At 41.8% G+C, this 18,641-nt stretch overlaps 3 protein-coding genes across 4 annotated transcripts; 1 reads left to right on the forward strand and 2 right to left on the reverse strand.

The window, feature by feature from the left end:
• Positions 1-1,200: 1,200 nt before the first annotated feature.
• LOC127341693 (H/ACA ribonucleoprotein complex subunit 4-like) lies at positions 1,201-3,239 on the reverse strand. Its single transcript, XM_051367626.2, has one exon. The coding sequence runs from the start codon at positions 3,207-3,209 to the stop codon at positions 1,446-1,448; it is 1,764 nt and encodes a 587-aa protein (XP_051223586.1). The 5' UTR covers positions 3,210-3,239; the 3' UTR covers positions 1,201-1,445.
• A 1,898-nt stretch (positions 3,240-5,137) lies between these two features.
• On the forward strand, positions 5,138-15,082 carry LOC127341692 (valine--tRNA ligase, mitochondrial 1). 2 transcript variants are annotated; one of them, XM_071827971.1, is made up of 22 exons: positions 5,138-5,171; positions 7,277-7,362; positions 7,455-7,514; positions 7,740-7,799; positions 7,882-8,051; positions 8,147-8,219; positions 8,379-8,444; positions 8,550-8,633; positions 9,258-9,335; positions 9,598-9,681; positions 9,792-9,871; positions 9,992-10,049; positions 10,141-10,443; positions 10,548-10,718; positions 11,327-11,517; positions 11,628-12,030; positions 12,969-13,220; positions 13,300-13,800; positions 13,891-13,988; positions 14,199-14,298; positions 14,539-14,684; positions 14,792-15,082. In XM_071827971.1, exons 2-22 carry the CDS (start codon positions 7,354-7,356, stop codon positions 14,940-14,942), a joined length of 3,138 nt encoding a protein of 1,045 aa, XP_071684072.1. In that variant the 5' UTR covers positions 5,138-5,171; positions 7,277-7,353; the 3' UTR covers positions 14,943-15,082. The 2 variants fall into 2 exon arrangements, with proteins under 2 accessions (XP_071684072.1, XP_071684073.1); XM_071827972.1 differs by having other exon boundaries at positions 5,162-5,179; positions 7,286-7,362.
• Positions 15,083-15,237: 155 nt separating this feature from the next.
• LOC127339409 (uncharacterized) lies at positions 15,238-18,292 on the reverse strand. The gene is made up of 6 exons (XM_051365269.2): positions 17,939-18,292; positions 17,784-17,829; positions 17,359-17,506; positions 17,183-17,261; positions 16,618-17,118; positions 15,238-15,672 (listed from the first exon to the last, which is right to left on the reverse strand). The coding sequence occupies exons 3-6, from the start codon at positions 17,452-17,454 to the stop codon at positions 15,665-15,667; spliced, it is 684 nt and encodes a 227-aa protein (XP_051221229.2). The 5' UTR covers positions 17,455-17,506; positions 17,784-17,829; positions 17,939-18,292; the 3' UTR covers positions 15,238-15,664.
• Positions 18,293-18,641: the final 349 nt, after the last annotated feature.

An 18,641-nucleotide genomic window follows, 5' to 3' on the forward strand; every position in this document is an offset into this window, starting at 1 on the left:
GAAGTTCCAGAACAGTGGGTTGGTTGAGATGAGAGCAAATTTCAATGCATTAACTGATAAGAGATACCAAAATGCAGGTCTCACTGTCCAAAGATTTAATGATCAATCTTCTACCTAATAACATTTCAGCAGAATGGCAGTAATCTAAACATAGTACATCAAGCCTTCCAAACCATAAACAGTTGGAAGGGGTTCAAAGCAAGTAGAACAAGCAGGACAGAATCCCCGTAACAGCAAGCAAAACATACGGGAGGCCAATATAAACTACAGTTTGCCTATGAATTTTATCCAAGCACCATACAGGGATGCAAGCTCAATCCCACACCAAACTACTGTTGCTTCACTACTTTTATGTGACTGTCTACTCCTACTTGAGTCGTCAACATGGCCTGACCATCGGTTGGGATCATGGATTGCCACACTCTACGCATCTTAAGAACATTGAAAACGACCCAAAAAAAAAATGATAGCCACATAAATGACTACAAAATTGTGACTATTTCGTCCCTGGTTCCATGTAGGGCAACACGTACTCCAATATAAAAATTACGCTAACCTCTCCACTTCCTCCACCCCACTCAAGTTCCATCAATTAATGACCTTGTAATCTTAAGAAATATTCTCTACGAACTGTTTAAATTTTGAGTTTGACATCATTAAGTTCAAAGCCACTTGTGAAAGTAATGCTCTGTCTCATACAGGTACTATTCTTAACAGTTAACACAATGGGCCGTAGATACTACGTGCTATACAGCATATAAGATATAGTAGATGCTAAATCCATAGGTCAAATGTAACATTTTATATTAGCAGAATCATGTCAAAGCAAATAACCCCCACAACTGTGCCCTATAGCAAACTCGGATCAAGTCATCCAGAGTAGAGTCAAGCATCTGAGTTAATTGTAGCATTAGAATGATCCGTTTCTATCAGTTTTGCAAACAAAAAAAGTACTATGGTGAGTTTTTGTCTAATCAACATTCTACAATAATCAATTTACAAAAAGTTATTTGCAAGCATGCATAGCAATGTGGGGATCCAAGTTCTTACATTAGATAAGCATCAGCATACCAGAAGGTGAATCTGGTATGGTGGAAGTATAGGACTCCAAAGTTCCACTTTGGCTAGAGGAGGATATCAGGAAACAGCAGACAGATCACACTGGCAAACCAGAAATTTCAGCACAGTGGATTACTTGGATGAGCTGAGAACAAAATTCATTGCATTAACTGATACCTCTATACAAGCCTCATTGTCAAAGATTTAATGACATATCTCTCTACCTACCATAATATTCAGCAGAATGGGAGTAATCTAAACATAGTGCATTACGCCTTCCAAACCATAACAGTGACAAAGGGGTTCAACGCAAGTAAAAAAGCCAGGAGAAACTCCCAATAACTGCAAGTAAAGCATACAGGCATCCAATGTAAACTTCAGTTTACCTACTGTGCCTCCTCTGTATCTCGATTCTTCTTCTTCTTTTTCTTCTCCTTTTTCTTGTCGCTTTTCTCAACTTCAGCAGCTCCATCTGGTGCGCTATCTTGATCGACAACATCACTTCCTTGCTTGCTCTTCTTCTTTTTCTTCTTCTTCTCACTCTTCTCCTCATCAGACAGATCAACCTTCTCCTCCTTCACTGCCTCCAAACCAGCTGATCCTGGTTCTCCCTTATCTTTCTTTTTCTTCTTCTTCTCGCTCTTCTCCCCTTCCACTGCATCTGCAGCCTCCTCAACCTTGATCTTCTTTGCAGACGTAGAAGCAGACACATCATCTCCATCAATCTTCCTCTTGCGGCCTTCAGAGACAGCAACCTCCTCTGCAGCCTTGCTCTTCTTCTTCTTCTTCTTCTTTTTCTTCTCCTTGACATCCACACTTGGGACATCATCATGTTCCACCTTCACCTCCTCTGGCTCAGGAGCAGCAGCAGCAATGCTAGCAATCACCGCATCGCCACCAGTAGGAAGCACCACGTTCCGGAGCCACTCAGCCGGGGCCTTCTCAGTTGGCTTGCCATGCTTATCAAGGAGGCCCTCAGCAATCATCTTTTTCTTCTTGAGCGCCATGGGGCCAAGTCCCCACTTCCTTGGGTACGTGTCTCTGTCCATGACCACCCTCTTGATCTTGGCTACTGCACCATGGTCACAGGTCGCCATAACAGCAGTTGGCATCTCAGCGATGCCAATGGCGATTGCCTCCCCCTTTGTGGTCATGAGAACCACCTCCTCCCCAACATCAATGTCATTCTCAAACCGGAGCAGCCCAGGGATCATAAGCTTCGCACCGTAGCAGATAGCATTGACAGAGGAGTCCTTGACGACAAGCCTCTTGTAGCTGGTAAGAATTTTCTCCAGAGGCATCACCACACGCCTGATGTACGACTCGTCCTTGTAGTTGTCGAGCGCCCACATGGCGTCCATCACATCGTGCATGGTCACCATGTTGTCCTGCTCCCCGAGGATGCCTGACCGGACACGGCGCAGCTCCTGCATATGCGCGCCGACGCCAAGGAGCAGCCCAAGGTGCACGCAGAGGGTCCGGACATAGGTGCCCGCCTCGCAAGAGATCCAGAACACAGCGAGGTGGCGCTCGGGGTCGTGATGCAGGACCTTGCTCTCGTAGATGGTCCGGACCCTGAGCTGGCGCTTGACGGCGGAGATGAGCGGCGGGCGCTGGAAGACGGCGCCGGTGAGGGACTCGAGCGCGCGCACGACGCGGGCCGTGTCGGGCACGGCGGCGTGGAAGCGGACGATGCCGACGTACTCCTTGCCGGCGCCCTGCTGCGACTTGACGAGGCGCGTGGCGCGGTCGACGCAGACGATGAGGTTGCCGGTGACCTTGGGGTCGAGCGTGCCGCTGTGGCCGGTCTTGTCGACGCGGAGGATGCGCTTGATCCAGGCGACCACCTCGTGGGAGGAGGGGTTGGAGGGCTTGTCGAGGTTGATGACGCCGTAGCGGAGGTGCTCGGCGAGGGGGCGCTTGAGCGGGGAGTGGCCGGACGGGAGCGGGGTGTAGTGGCCGGTGCGGACGTTGAGGCGGTCGTAGTTCTTGAGGAGGAGCGGCCAGGTGGAGGTGTCCAGCGACGGGACCAGGGACTGCGGCTTGATCGTGTACCCATCGGTGTTGGCCTCGACCTCCTCTGGCGGCGGGGTGTCGGCGGCGGAGGGGTCGGAGGCGGGCGGCGCGACGGCCGCTGGCGTGGAGGACATGGCGGCGGTCGGCGGATGGCAGTTCGGGGATTAGGGCTTTTGCGGCGGCGAAGGAGGTGGCGGCGTGAGAGGACAGAAGACGGGTTTTAAGGGGAAGGGTTTTAAGATGGCGGATCCTACCCAGCGTGGGCCGTAACGATGGGCTTTATGGTGGTAGGGATCTTTTAGGAGTACTACTACCTCTATCCCAAGCGACTATAAAAAAAATTAAACGAGTTTAACCAGATTTTTAGAAAAATCTATCAACAAATATGATAGCGTCCCCGAAAATCCCTTCGGGACGGCGATACCATTTATAAGAAGCCTTTATAAACACAAGAACCCTCGAAACGATCTTTTATTACAAATTGATAAAAGGCATCGCCGTCCCCGAAGGGGATGCTACACCACGGACACACGTGATTGTGTTTAGACTAAAATTCAACATATTCTCTAAACCCTAGACGCATCAGCTCCTTATATAGAGGGGTGGTGCGTCCCGCTAGTGGGCTTGACCTAATCTGGTTGGATAGGTTCAAACCAGAACTCACAAATAAAACCCTAAGTGGCCCACAACATGACCTGGTTAATAAATTACATAGACCCTAATATAAGTTGTTGATACAATCTTAGACTTAATCCTCACATATTGTAGGTCGTCCTAACATGTCAATCTTTGATGGAATATCGCCTAACTTGGTGGAGTCCTAAAATTCGGCTTCACCCCAGCCTTCATGCCCATATGAGATGGGTTCCAAGCAGATTGTATTTTCTTCATATATAGGCATGCATGGTTGAGCTTATAGAATGCCAATCATTGTAGTCATTTGGGTGAGCATATTGTGCAAGACCTCTCTATTCATACGCGCCCCTTAACTTTGGTCAAAGAAGCACAAACCAGTCAGATGTCCTTTTGAAGCTTGCTAAGGCAATGAAGATAATACATGATGACTCCACTAATTTTGGATCTTAAATAAGCACAAATAGATATGCAATATAGCTATTGCATTTTGAATGATAACAATCTGACAACCAGACCATCGATGTGGATTAAGGCTCAGCTGAACTACTTCCGAGAACTCCAAACACATGGGTACAGGGAGATCCATTTGGGTAGAGGAAACTATTAGAGAAATCATACAAAACTAGATTCAAAACAAACATGGTTGGTCGTACAATATAATTTAGTTGGCACAAGTCAAGCCCGAATAAATGAAAAAAAACATATTATACTAAACAATTTTAGTTCTTTAAAACTCCCCGTCACTAATTCTTAATAGTTCTTAATATACGTGCACCATTTACCGTACAATTTTTAGAAGTTAGTTGTCTCTACATCCCGGTTTTACCTTTTTTACAATTTCCTTTTATTTTTGGTTCTTCTTTTTCTTTTTTCCAATGTTTTTTATTTTATGTTCTTTACCTTTTTTTTTGTTAAAACATTTTATGAATTTGCATATTACGTGAATGTTTTTTTAAGTAATTTGTATCACATGATCATTTTTCTCTCTGGTATAAAACTTTTTAAACCTCTCAAAAATTTATTTTAAATTGTATGGATATGTTGTTCTCATATGAGCTTTTTTGCGCTCGTGAGAATTATTCAAGAATTATTTAACTATATATACCTGATTGTTTTTCCTGAATCGTCTATAAATCTATTTCTGAATATCATTTTTAATACTCCCTTCGATCAATAATACTTGATAATATAGATGTATGTAGATACATTTTAGTTCTAGATATATCTATTATAGCATCAAGTAATATGGATAGTAGGGAGTATGTAATTTCAGAGATTAATTAATAAAAAAGAAAATTGTCCTTAAATGGGCCTTACAGATGCAGCCCATTTGCAAAACACTTCATATATGAGCCCCGGGTTTCTTGGGCGAACCGGCAAAGCCCACTCCAAAACGGATATACGGCATCCTCCCGACGAAAAAAAAAACAAATCCCGCAAAACCCTACCGAACCCGGCCACGCTCTCGCCCCCTTCCACGCAAAGCGCCGGCGCGGTGCCTCGGCGGCGCGAGCAGCAGTCCGGCCAGCATCGTGTATTCGTGTGACTTGTATGCGCGCGCGAGCTGTTACTATAGTCTGCTACTATGCATGTATGCTTCCCATCTGGCGCACGGGTATGAATAATCCATGGTTAAACGAGAATTACCCTTCCCATATCCATACGTTTTTTGTGGGCAACTTTTTCGTATCCATACCCCACCCAATCACTGCGGGTATGTGTTTAGACATGGGTAATGGGTACAAAGTGTCCGGCTTATTTCCCGATCAACACAATTCTTCATATTTCTCATGAAGAAAAAACTTTAAGCATCACATTAGATATCAACCGATTAAAAAAAGAAGTCACAATTGAAAGCCATTGAAACCTCATCCTTACCCATGCAACTCAACTCAGAAGAAATGCTCAGTGAACAATCATCTTGTCCATGATTGCAGCCAAGTTGATGCTTAACTGGTTTGCAATCTCTATTTGTACTTAATTTCCAGTTAACTATACATTTCATGAAAGACAACTGTATGCAAGAAGGAGATAGAATTCACCCCTGAAAACAAAAGACAACCAAGGATACCATCAGACATCACATGAATGACACCAAAGGCCGGTCACCAATATAACTATATTACTTGAATCTTAAAAGCAAAAAAGTGCATTCCTTATATAGGCCTTGAAACCGTTGGTTTTGGTTTGTCCGTGAGGGTGAGTGACAGAGACCAATAGTGGGTGGGAGCAAGATCTCTCCCAGGCCTCGTCTCCGCCTGCCAATCACAATATGTTTGAGTTTGATGGGTTCCAAGTAGGTTGTATTTGTATTCCTATTTGGGGAGGGTTGAGCTGATAGAATGCCACTCATTGTAGTCATTTGAGTGAGCATATTGCGAAAGACCTCTCAATTCATATGCATGGGCGATGCCTCATAGTTGCGGCTTCGTCAACCAACCCCTTAACTTTGGTCAAAGAAGCTCAAACCGGCTAGATGCGCGCCGTTTCAAAGCTTGCTAAGGTAATGAAGAGAAGATATGACGACTCCACTAATTGTTGATATTAACAGAAGCACCAATAGACATGCAATAGAGCTATTGCATTTTGAACGAGAACAATCTAACAACCATGTTATCTGGAATAAGGCTCTACCTAGAAATTACAGAGCTACTTCCGAGTACTCTAAACACACGGTTCAAGAATATCGATTTGGTAGAGAGAGAATATTAGAGAAATCACACAAAGACTCAAAACAGATCTGGTTTGTTGTATAATTAAGTCGGCAAAAGAAAAACCCGAATAAATTAATGAACAAAACATATTATACTAAACAATTTTACTTTTTACAACTACAAGTCACTAAATCTTAATAGTTCTTAATATATGTGCACCATTTACCATACAATTGTTAGAAGTTAGTTGTCTCGGCATCCCTGTTTTTTTTTTTACAATTTCCTTTTATTTCTGGTTCTTTTTTTCATTTTTTTCAATGTTTTTATTTTATGTTCTTTACCTTTTCTTATTTTTGTTAAAACATTTTATGATTTGCATGTTACGTGAATTTTTTTTAAAGTAATTTGTATCGCGTGAATCTTTTTAAACCTCTCAAAACTTTATTTTAAATTGTATGGATATGTTTTTCTCATAAGAACTTTTTTGCCCTCATGAGAATTATTTAACTATATATACCAGATTGTTTTTCCTCAATCATCTATAAATCTATTTCTAAATATCATTTTTAATACTCCCTCCGATCCATATTCTTGTGATATACTAATATAGATGTATCTAGATGCATTTTAGTTCTAAATATATCTATTATACCATCAAGTAATATGGACCGGAGGGAGTATGTAATTTCCGAGATTAATTAATTAATAAAGAAGAAAATTGTCCTTAAATGGGCCCTACAGATGCGGCCCATTTGGAGAACACTTCAGGCATCCGCTCGCTAAGGAGCGCTGTAGGCGTCATATAGGAGCCCTAGGTTTCTTGGGCGAACCGGCAAAGCCCAGTCCAAAACGGATATACGGCATCCTCCCGACGAAAAAGAAAAAATCCCGCAAAACCCTACCGAGCACGGCGCTCTCGCCCCCTCCACGCAAAGCGCCGGCGCGGTGCCCCGGCGGCGCGAGCAGCAGTCCGGTCCGGCCCCTCGCCATGGAGAAGGTAATCCCGCGCTCTACCGCTCCCGTCGACGGATCCCCGTGCGTGCCCATCCGATTTCTCCTTCTGACTTCTGTTGTTGGTGGTGCGAGCAGCAACTTGACGACAAGGAGCTGGAGCTGGAACGGGAGCGGAAGCAGAAGAAAGAGCAGAAGGTAATGCCCGCCGAGATCCGTGTGGGCTTCTTCTGCGAGTTTCATTCGTTCTCGTGTTGGTGTCTGTTTCGCCGTGTGTTGGTACTTGGTAGTCAATTCCCCCGAATTGGCTGTTAAAAAATGTGGCGATCTGTGGATTCTGCCGTTGCTAGGAGCTAGTTCAGTCCTAGGATTAAATTATTCGGTGCGTACGATCGATTATGGGGCTGGGTGTTGTACTTGCAGGCGAGAGAGAAGGAGGAGAAAAAGCTCAAGGCGAAGCAGAAGGAGACGGCTAGGCTACAGGTTGCGACATCGTTAAATGAGTTTGGTACTGGAACGCTTAGTTGAGATGGTTTCGTGCTTGATCTTGGTCTTCTCTCTGTAGGCTCAAGCTACTTCGGGTGGGCCTAAGAAAAGTGAGAAGAAGCAAAAGAAGAAAGGTGCAGAGGATGAGAACCCTGAGGATTTCGTTGACCCTGACACCCCGAGCGGGGAGAAGAAATCGCTCGCGCCTCAAATGGCCAAGCAATACAGCCCAAGCGCAGTTGAAAAATCGTAAGCTGATACTGCTAGTTCACCTTTCTCCAACTTAGAATCCATAGCATCTGAAATGACTACCTTGACTCCATACCTTCTTTTTCATAATGTAGGTGGTATTCCTGGTGGGAATCAGCAGGATATTTTGGGGCAGACCCTGAAAGCACAAAACCACCCTTTGTTATAGTAAGTCACTCGCATCTCACAAAGTTCGTGCAATTTGTGCACTGTGATCTGGGTTAGCAAACCGTGTCTTATCGATCACTAGTGTTTTTCTACAAACAACATATTATGGCATAAATTTTGATTTCCTGCCAGCAAACGTGCTAAGATATTTCATTTCAGGTTCTACCACCTCCGAATGTGACTGGAGCGCTTCACATAGGTCATGCACTTACAGTGGCTATAGAGGTATTGATCGTCATGCTTGTAGAGATGAGAGACCTATATGCCATTTTAACTCTGATCATTCGTGCCAGCATGATCTAATCTCCCTTGCTCTTCTTAACAATGCAGGATGCTATGATACGCTGGCGGAGAATGTCAGGCTATAATGCTCTGTGGGTCCCAGGAGTGGACCATGCTGGCATTGCTACACAGGTCTGTATTTTGTCTTGATTCAGTATCAGGTATCAGCTGACATTTATCTATTGGAAGACATACACGGATAGTACAATGGAGTTCCTTATAACTTCTTTAGTGGCACTTGCTGTCATTCAACTTATGAAACATACATCTACACACCATGCTGGCAGTGTTACTTGTTGATGTGCCACCACTAAAATAAAGCTGTCAACTGTTAATTTAGGTCTTGTTAGTAAAGGTTATCTTTGCAATCTGAGCAAACAATTCCACCATAATATTAGCAACACCTTTCCAACTACTAGATGTTTCTTACCGTGCTACTTGCCTTACTTTACTGGTTGCCAATTTTGCATGCATCAAAATAGAAGAAATGGCCACATGGATATTTTAGTTTGTGTAAAGATCTTGGCAGATTGATGTACCTTCTCTTTATCGGACTTTTTCCTTTTAGCAAATTAAATTAAATCCTTTTATGACGTTGAACAGATGTAATTATTTTGTATTGGCTACAACTTGCATTATCCTCTCTGAACTAAGCTAGAACTGTAGATTCTGTACCTCCCTAGTTTTGTTTTGTTTTCACTTCGCATGCATTTGGAGTGATGAATTTAATTTTAACAATTTGTTCTCCTAAGCCAGGTTGTAGTTGAAAAGAAGCTAATGCGTGAAAGGGAGCTGACAAGGCATGACTTAGGCCGTGACAAGTTCATATCTGAAGTAAGCACTTCTTCTCTTTAACAGATTTTTGTTGTTGTTGTCCTGTCTCCTATGTCCTTATGATCATAAATCATTGAAGTGTTCAACTATCGTCTTCATACTATGAAATACTAATAATGGGTGCAACATCCGATGTAGTTATGAAAATCATATTTGACCCATGATGATGTGAGAATCGTAGTGATCTTAAATTCTTAATTTGATTCCAGTTTGGTGTATTATTTCCTGCTTATTAAACTTTTGTTATCAATCTTCTATACAGGTTCTGAAATGGAAAGATCAGTATGGTGGTACCATACTGGGTCAATTACGTAGGCTTGGGGCTACACTTGATTGGTCCCGTGAGGTAAAGTTCCTATTTTCTGTAGTTACGAAAATGTACATGAGTAACACATTTTTTTATACTCTTCTACCCCTTACTCTGAAATTGCAACTTTATGTTAACTTGTGCATCAGTGTTTCACAATGGATGAGCAAAGATCAAAAGCTGTAACTGAAGCTTTTGTCAGGTTGCACAAAGATGGCTTGATTTATAGGTTAGTTGCCTCTCCCTCTGTTGCGGCAAGTGTTAGTGTTTTTTACTATCACCTATATGTCATTCAATAGCCAACCATGTTTTTTTTAACCTCCTATATATATGATTTGGTACTTTGCAGAGACTATCGCCTTGTGAATTGGGATTGCACACTTCTAACAGCAATATCTGACATTGAGGTTGATGAAGCTTATTATATTGTTGTCTATAATATCAGTTTGATTCCACACGTGACTAAGAACCTCTTACTTTAAAATGCTGTTTTCTCAGGTTGACCATTTAGATCTTAAAGACGAAACTATGCTGAAGGTCCCTGGTTATGGCACTCCTGTACAGTTTGGTGTGTTGATATCTTTTGCCTATCCTCTTGAAGAAGGACTCGGTGAGATCATTGTTGCAACAACAAGAATTGAAACAATGCTTGGTGATACTGCAATAGCTGTTCATCCTGAGGATAAAAGGTATAAGCATCTGCATGGAAAGCATGCAGTTCACCCCTTCAATGGCCGAAAACTCAAAATAATCTGTGATGCTGTGTTAGTGGATCCCACTTTTGGTACTGGGGCTGTCAAGGTAGGTTATAATGCCAAGGACCGTCTTAAATTTATTTTCCCTAGTTGAACCTTCTGCATATGTTACCCCCTCTTAGCTTTTATTGTTGTGTGCTCGTTATGCAGATTACACCTGCTCATGATCCAAATGACTTTGAAGTTGGAAAACGACACAACCTGGAGTTCATCAATATCTTAACAGATGATGGGAAGATAAACAGCAATGGAGGTGCACAATTTGAAGGAATGCCAAGATTTGCTGCTCGGGTTGCTGTTATTGACGCACTGAAGGAAAAGGTATTACTGGTTTCATTTAGTTCAAGTTTCATAAACTTTATGATCTAGTTTTGAAGAATGGTTGTTGGATTATTGTGTTGATTTAGTTTTTTTATGTGATGTCATGCAAATTTTCATTGGAATGGCAAGGACAATACATTTAAATATCGGGAACTTTGTAGCGTAATATTCACATTTCTATTTTCGTAAAACTTATTACAAAGAACAAAATTGCTAATGTAAGCTATATTGATTCTTATATAAACATTTCTACTTTTGACATGGTTTTCCTTGAACTGTTTTGGTTAATTTTGTCAATGAAGCTCTCAGTACAAGACTGTACAGCGTTATTTTTTTCCAAGAAACATTTGTTTTGGTACTTTATGTATATGTTGATTGGAGACTTCTTCAGTTACACACCATTGTGATTGGATATCCATAATAATGGCTCTCATTTCATAGAAATATAATTTACATGTCTGTAGAAACCAGTGATCAACTATTATCTTTACTTGATATTCTGTTACATTAGAGTGTTCTTTGTCTTTCTTGCCTTCCCCAATTTTACATTTCAATTTGGATGTACTTGAGTAGTTCTGGACTAACAATGTTTTTCTCCCCTAACTAAGGGCTTGTACAAGGAAACAAAAAAGAATGAAATGAGTTTGGGCATTTGTTCAAGAACTAATGATGTAGTGGAACCTATGATAAAACCCCAATGGTTTGTTAATTGCCATACAATGGCAAAGTCAGGTCTTGATGCTGTAAGATCTGGAAAAATTGAGATTATTCCGCAACAATATGAACAAGACTGGTACAGGTAATTTTTGTCTTCTTTTGCCTAGTTGAGGAATGTTGCCACCTTTGCAGATCTCCTGAAAAAGTAATGAAATATGAAGAAACATGATCCATCCACCATTGTCCCTGCAGGTGGCTTGAAAATATACGTGATTGGTGTGTTTCGAGGCAACTCTGGTGGGGACATCGTGTGCCTGCGTGGTATGTGACACTAGAGGATGACCAGCTGAATGTTCTCGGATCCAACAATGACCGTTGGATAGTTGCACGAAATGAGAATGATGCGATCCTCGAGGCACAGCAAAAGTATCCAGGGAAGAAATTCCAGTTAAATCAAGACCCTGATGTGTTGGATACGTGGTTTTCATCTGGTCTTTTCCCTTTGACAGTCCTTGGTTGGCCCGATGATACGGCTGATCTTCGTTCTTTCTACCCTGGTTCAGTACTTGAAACTGGACTTGATATTCTCTTCTTCTGGGTGGCACGAATGGTGATGCTGGGCATGCAACTTTGTGGCGATGTGCCATTTCAGAAGGTAATCTGACAAATGCTATTTCTGACAATTAAACTGTATTTATACAGTTTTGGTGGTCCAATGTACATATGTCATTCATGCTGCATACTATTTAGCCAATAGCTATCTCTGCCTTCTATGTCCCCTTCATGCCTCAACATGGCGAAACTGTGCTTTAGTGTAACAGTACTACTCCATCTGATTCAAATTAATTGACTCCACTTTATCTAGATATGGATGTATCTAGTCAACAAATGCATCTAGGTACATCCATATCTAGACAAAGTGGAGTCAATTAATTACTAAATTCAGATCTCAAATGTTCACAATTGAAGCAATCTATTTTATATTTGAACACACGAATGCTATAAACAATAAGCAAAAAAATGAGGTTACTCCATAGGCATCATTGTTTGAAAAAATTATGCACTATATACTCTCCAGATATTTGTTGAATGGATTAATGAAGCAGGCCATTTTGCACTATTTGCTGTTCTGCCATCTGTCTGTACTGGTCATTCTAGATTTGTTCTGATTGAACTCTGTAGCTTATAAAAATTTAACATATGTCTGCTAAAAGCGATCTACCTTTTATCTTGGCAATATGAGTATGGATTTGCTAAACAAGGTTACCTTAATGAGTAATTGTTTAACAGATATAGTGCACTATAAGTTAATGGACTAAGAAACTAATCCATGTTGAGTTATAATGTAATTTTACGGTACTTTTGTCGTCATCATCATCCTTTGACAGGGGGTACTGTATGCTTGGACTATCATGTAGTATTAAATGCATGAACTCATCAGCATTACCTTCTCTTTCTGAAATTACTTACCTAAACAAGCCTAGTTGAGCTTCAGTTCAGTTTATAACTTTCCTAGATTACATGGGGAATTCTATTTGAATATATGCCTTTGTTATCTTGCGTCCTGAGTCATGATTGCACCCTCTTTTGTAGGTGTATTTGCATCCTATGATCCGTGATGCACATGGCCGCAAAATGTCCAAGTCACTTGGTAACGTCGTTGACCCCCTCGATGTGATAAACGGTGCGACGCTTGAAGAGCTCCTCAAACGTTTGGATGAAGGCAATCTGGATCCAAATGAATTAATTATTGCAAGAGAAGGGAAGATAAAAGATTTTCCCGATGGCATTCCTGAATGTGGCACTGATGCACTGCGTTTTGCACTGATTTCTTACACTTCTCAGGTTATAGTCACACCCATTTGAGTTTCTGTCATATTAAGTTTGTGGTTCATCTTTTTATAGAGGGTCTCTTGTTTTGCAGTCTGACAGGATAAATCTGGATATCAAGAGGGTTGTTGGATATCGCCAATGGTGCAATAAATTGTGGAATGCCATTCGATTTGCAATGGGCAAGCTTGGTGATAATTACACTCCACCAGCAACTATTGTTGTGTCAGCAATGCCTCCAATCTGCAAATGGATACTCTCAGTACTTAATAAGGCTATTGGCAAGACTGTAACCTCATTAGAAGCATACAAGTTCTCTAATGCAACATCTGCTATATACTCATGGTGGCAGTACCAGCTATGTGATGTATTTATAGAAGCTGTAAAACCTTACTTCTTCAATGACTCTCAAGAGTTCGATTCAGCAAGAGCTGCTTGTAGAGATGCCCTATGGGTTTGCCTTGACACTGGTTTGCGCCTGCTCCACCCGTTCATGCCTTATGTAACAGAAGAACTCTGGCAGCGTCTTCCTCAACCCAAAGACTCTGGCAGGAAAAGTTCCATTATGATAACAGATTATCCGTCTGTTGTTAAGGTAAATATTCATTTCTTAAGGAAGATTGTAAATACAGACAACTTCACACTCTACCAATTTACCAGTGGTAAACTATTGTTTCTATGACAGGAATGGGCAGATGATAAACTTGAAAGTCAAATTGATATTGTCTTGGATACTGTAAACAAACTAAGATCCCTGAAGCCATCAACAGATACAAATGAGAGGTGTGTATATATGGTCATATGACTGGGCTTTTGTCTTTATTCTCTTACTATGCGTGATACTCCCGCCGTTCCCTAATGCAAGACGTTTTAATTTAGCTTGCTAAAACGTCTTATATTATGAAACAGAGGAAGTATATGCCTGCTTCGTCCTTCTTGTTCTACAGCTTGCTTGCGAAACAACATCTTAATCCTCATCTTTCTCATGAACAGGCGTCCTGCTTTTGCACTTTGCCGAGGACAAGATATTGCTGCCACTGTTCAATGCTATCAATCTCTAGCTGTGTCTCTTTCTTCTGTATCATCGCTCAAGGTTTTTGCCTTCCTAATTTAGTTTTATTAGTATCTTTTTTTGGTAGTGACATGTCAGGACATTTTTTTCATACACCCTGCAATCAGTTTCTCCTTTACGAATATAAATTTATGCTGAATCCTGCTGTGGAGCCTATTATCTCAACTAACTTGGCTCTTGCCGATAATCAGTTCATGTAGTTGACTTCAGCCTTTTCATGTGTTGAACAAAAAGCACTGATCTTTTGTTGGAAATTTTCAGATCCTGACAGAGAGTGATGAAACTCCACCTGACTGCTCAACTGCTGTTGTGAACAAAGATCTGACGGTATACCTCCAACTTCAAGGGGCTCTAAATGCAGAAGTGGAGCTTGAAAAACTAAGGAAAAAGAGAGATGAAATTCAAAAGTGAGCCTTCATACCTTGTCTTTGTCCAGTCGTTTTCGACAACAGTAAGGTCGCGTTGTTAATTCTGCCATATCGGTAATAACATGGTTTATTATCTGAACACGCAGGCTACAGCATGCCCTGTCCCAGAAGATGGACGCATCAGGTTACAGAGAGAAGGCTCCGCCCAGTGTTCAAGAGGAGGACATGAGGAAGCTCACTGCTTTCCTGGAGCAACTGCAGGTCATCAGTGAAGCTGAGAAGAAACTAGATGCGTAAACCTGGCAATGCTCGAGTCGGCCACTCCGTTTCTGTTGATTGTGAACAGGCATTTTTTTTTGTGAAATTGATTACATACATTTTTTTGCGGATGGTGGAGCTCTGCTCACATTTATAGAAGTTCAAATGGGACAATGAAACTCCAGTCTCCTGCAATTCACTTAACCTCTTAGGCCCTGTTCGGCAGGGGAGTATTTTTGTGTTTTGGGGTGTCTTAACCCACAGGTTTTGGGTTGTTCCACCCGGTCCACCAAAAACACTTCAATCCACTTCCTCCTTAATTCCCTTCTCAATTTTACTCTTCGGCAAGCACAGGGATAAGACACTAGTTTTGTGCCAATAAAACTCCAATTTTTATACCAGATTTTCAGTGCCTTTTCTATTACAATATCCGTGCATGGTTGATGCATTACAATAACACAGTAGCTCATGCATTAGAATAACATGAAATAACTCTAAAACCAGAGTGTAATATCCTAAAATTTGTTGATGCAATAAGTACAGGAGGATTACTGATGCATTACAATAACTTATAAGGCAAGTCGTATCGGTCTAAACCAGACTACAATAATTCTGCCACAACCCTCAACATTGAACATGAAGTGCAAACATAATTTAGCTAACTACTCCGACACACCGACACACTTTTGAGAAGACATCAAATTCATTGTAGTTACTGCCTGCCTGAGATCATGGTCTTGTACCATACCGTGCCAGCGGCCTCAACCTCCTAAAACAAAAAAAGTAGATAGTTAAAAAAAAGGTTTTCATTTATAGGGAGGAACACACTATACACTAAAATTCAGTAGCTGTCCAGATACTTGTATTGCCTACTTGTTCTATGGAAGAGTACCAGGTTGTACATACAAATTTAAGCATATCTACAGAGAAGAAGTAACAAATCTATTACTAGGTATCCCTTTAAATATGGTATCCCTGTACCTCTGAAGCAAAACAAATCTATCTTTGTAGCCAGTAAATAGAAACTGAGACGCAAATATCTTGGGAAGAATTAGAAATTAGGTAGCATTGCTCGCGATTTGGCACCAGAATTAAGGCATTCAGTGCCAATTTTCGAACACGCACTTCTGATGACAACTTCAATAGCTAGCAGCGGGAGAAGATAGGTAACATTAGATTGTTGTTCAGTAATTTGAACTACTGAAAACCTAAACTATTGCACACAGCTTGAACTAAACGGGTACAACAATGATGAGCAGAGGTTCACTAAACCTGACTTGAATTTTTGGAGACAGCCAAACAGGCAGTAGCTATCGATTCTAAATTCTAGTTTAGAGGAAATTAAGCATTGCCACCAATCCAATAACTCTGAAGATATTGAACAGGCCAAGTTAGTTATTTCTTAGAACATAAGGTAATAATTGTAGTCAGTTGAACTGCTTTTGCATTCGTCTTTCGATGTTCATGTACGAGCCTTGATGATGGCAATCAACCAGAGAGTTTACAGCCTATAGTTCCAATTTAAAAAAATTACTACACAGGGAACAAGCATGCAAATTAAGATTGAATTCCATAATTTAGGATAGGGAATGGAGCAGAGGAACAGATAAGGAACAAAGGAGCAGACCTTTCGCTGCTTTCCATAATATGTAGAGAATTATGATGAAGGATTAAAGAGGCAAAAACTGTGGCCTTTAATTAGGCAGAGGCGTACCTATCTGACTTTTAAGCCAAGCCAGAGCACTTCCATCTTTCTCTGCAACAGCATTGATGAAAATCTCACAACTTTTTGGACATCTGAAGATATCATAGCATTTGACTTTCAAATCCCCTGTGACCCCTTCCAAGTTTCTCAACTCTGCCATGCATCTGGTAATTGAGAAATCCACTGTATCATCCTTGTTGCTTTCTTTTTCTTTGATATCAACAAATCTCTTCATCACTCCCACTAGAGCATCTCCACTACTCTGATTGGGCTTCTTAGGACTTCGCTTGGGCTTCTTAGAAATCTTCAGCTTCTCTTTTGCAACACCAACAGCACTTGTGGATTCGTCTCTTTCAGAAGTCACTTGGAAATCCTCATCTACAGGCACCACCTTCTCCAACTCTCTTCCATTATCATGCTCACCATCACTTTCTATAGTTGTGATTTCCTCATCTCTCTCTGATGGCTCAGCCATAGATGTGAAGTTGAGGTTCCCCTCTGCAATTTGACCTATAAAAAGGATGTGAGTAACCAAGCAACGGTTGTAGGTGATTGTCAAGATGATTGAACTTACTTTCATACAGTGATCCAAGCAAATCATAGAGAGGGAAATATCCATTTTTCCTGAACTTCTTGATTCTTTTGCCGAAAGACTGCAACAATAAGACAAATGAAGTGATCTCATGAATGAATGTCATTATGATAGACCAAATTTTTATACCAAGAGTAGGTGAGAATGAAACAACTTACAATTTCTAAGTTATCCCAAAGGTGTGGCTCTGCTTGTATCATGCATCTCTCCTCGTCCCACCCGACGCCACTCTGCTTCCTTGCATCCCTCAACATCCTATAGTCTCTCTTGAGATCCTTTTCTTTGTCTTGGACTCTGTCAGATAGACTAAGACTGCAATCTTCACGACCTTGTAATCTTAAGAATATGCCTTTACTTACTGTTCTAATAATGCACAATTGTCTTAGTTTTAGTTTCCAGACAGACTCACGTTTCCATCTGTATCCCCAGATCTTAACCCAGTGTGAATTGACACATCCTATGCACCAGTGTGAAGTACATACCTTACATTTCATAGCAAATCTATCTTACTGTCCCCACATATTCATGTTTTTTTACCAAAACAAAACAAAAATCTCAATTTCTTTGCTGCTAAGCAACATACCCAAACAGGGAAAAAATTGCATCTGTCCAGACGCGAAACCATGCTGCTGCCAAGGACAAAACATGAATGGAGAAATAAGACACGAGAACAGCGAATGTAAAACAAATTTCTTCTTAACCCTAGGTGAAGAACGGATCTCACAGGATATGACTTACAGGATAAAACTCCAGCTCGGCCGGAGAAGATGGACGACAGAGCGATCTTGGGCGGATACGGAGCGATCTTGGCCGGTGATCTTGGGCAGCGATCTTGGGCGGCGACGGAGCGATCTTGGGCGGCGATCTTGGGCGGCGACGGAGCGATCTTGGACGGCGACGGAGCGATGTTGGCCGGAGACGACGCGAGAAGAGGAGACGGCGCGGGGAGAGGCGACGGCGCGAGGGGAGGTGCAGGAGGCGGCGCGAGGGGAGGTGCGGGCGTTCGCTCGCTCGCTCGAGAAACGCGAGTGAGGGCGAGCGTTTCTAATCCCCTCCAACCCGACGTGGCCCGAGGTGTTTCTGGCGGGTCAAACGGGCCAAAACCGTCCGAAACCGGCCTTCCGAACAGCCCGGACGGGGTTTCCAGTGGATTGAAATTGGGCCGGGTAAGACACCCCAAAACACAAAAATACTCCCCTGCCGAACAGGGCCTTACGTGTGCATACAGACATGCTGTTGATTTGTGAATGCCTATGAGCCTCAACAAAAGAAGAGGTAAAAATGTAGTCATTGAAGAGTACGAAACGTATACTATGCATGCTGTCGAAAAGTGAAGAGGTCTTTGCATCACTTCCATAGACTGCCATGTGACTCAGGGTGGGCATTCGGTTTTAACCGAAATTTCGGTCGGTTTTTGCGGTTTTTGAACAAATTCGGTTTT

This window comes from Lolium perenne, chromosome 3, assembly GCF_019359855.2.
Source record: "Lolium perenne isolate Kyuss_39 chromosome 3, Kyuss_2.0, whole genome shotgun sequence".
Lineage (NCBI taxonomy): Eukaryota > Viridiplantae > Streptophyta > Magnoliopsida > Poales > Poaceae > Lolium > Lolium perenne.

What these genes read in the sequence shown, in the direction of transcription:
- LOC127341693 (XM_051367626.2), bottom strand. Translation starts at nt 3,209, where the DNA reads ATGTCCTCCACGCCAGCGGCCGTCGCGCCGCCCGCCTCCGACCCCTCC.
- LOC127339409 (XM_051365269.2), bottom strand. Translation starts at nt 17,454, where the DNA reads ATGTTGAGGGATGCAAGGAAGCAGAGTGGCGTCGGGTGGGACGAGGAG. An exon ending in TTTGGGATAACTTAGAAATT is followed by an intron (nt 17,262 to 17,358) that starts GTAAGTTGTTTC and finishes TTATTGTTGCAG; the next exon opens with TCTTTCGGCAAAAGAATCAA. An exon ending in GCTTGGATCACTGTATGAAA is followed by an intron (nt 17,119 to 17,182) that starts GTAAGTTCAATC and finishes TCCTTTTTATAG; the next exon opens with GTCAAATTGCAGAGGGGAAC.
- LOC127341692 (XM_071827971.1), top strand. An exon ending in TTGGTACTGGGGCTGTCAAG is followed by an intron (nt 10,444 to 10,547) that starts GTAGGTTATAAT and finishes CTCGTTATGCAG; the next exon opens with ATTACACCTGCTCATGATCC. An exon ending in ATTATCCGTCTGTTGTTAAG is followed by an intron (nt 13,801 to 13,890) that starts GTAAATATTCAT and finishes TTTCTATGACAG; the next exon opens with GAATGGGCAGATGATAAACT.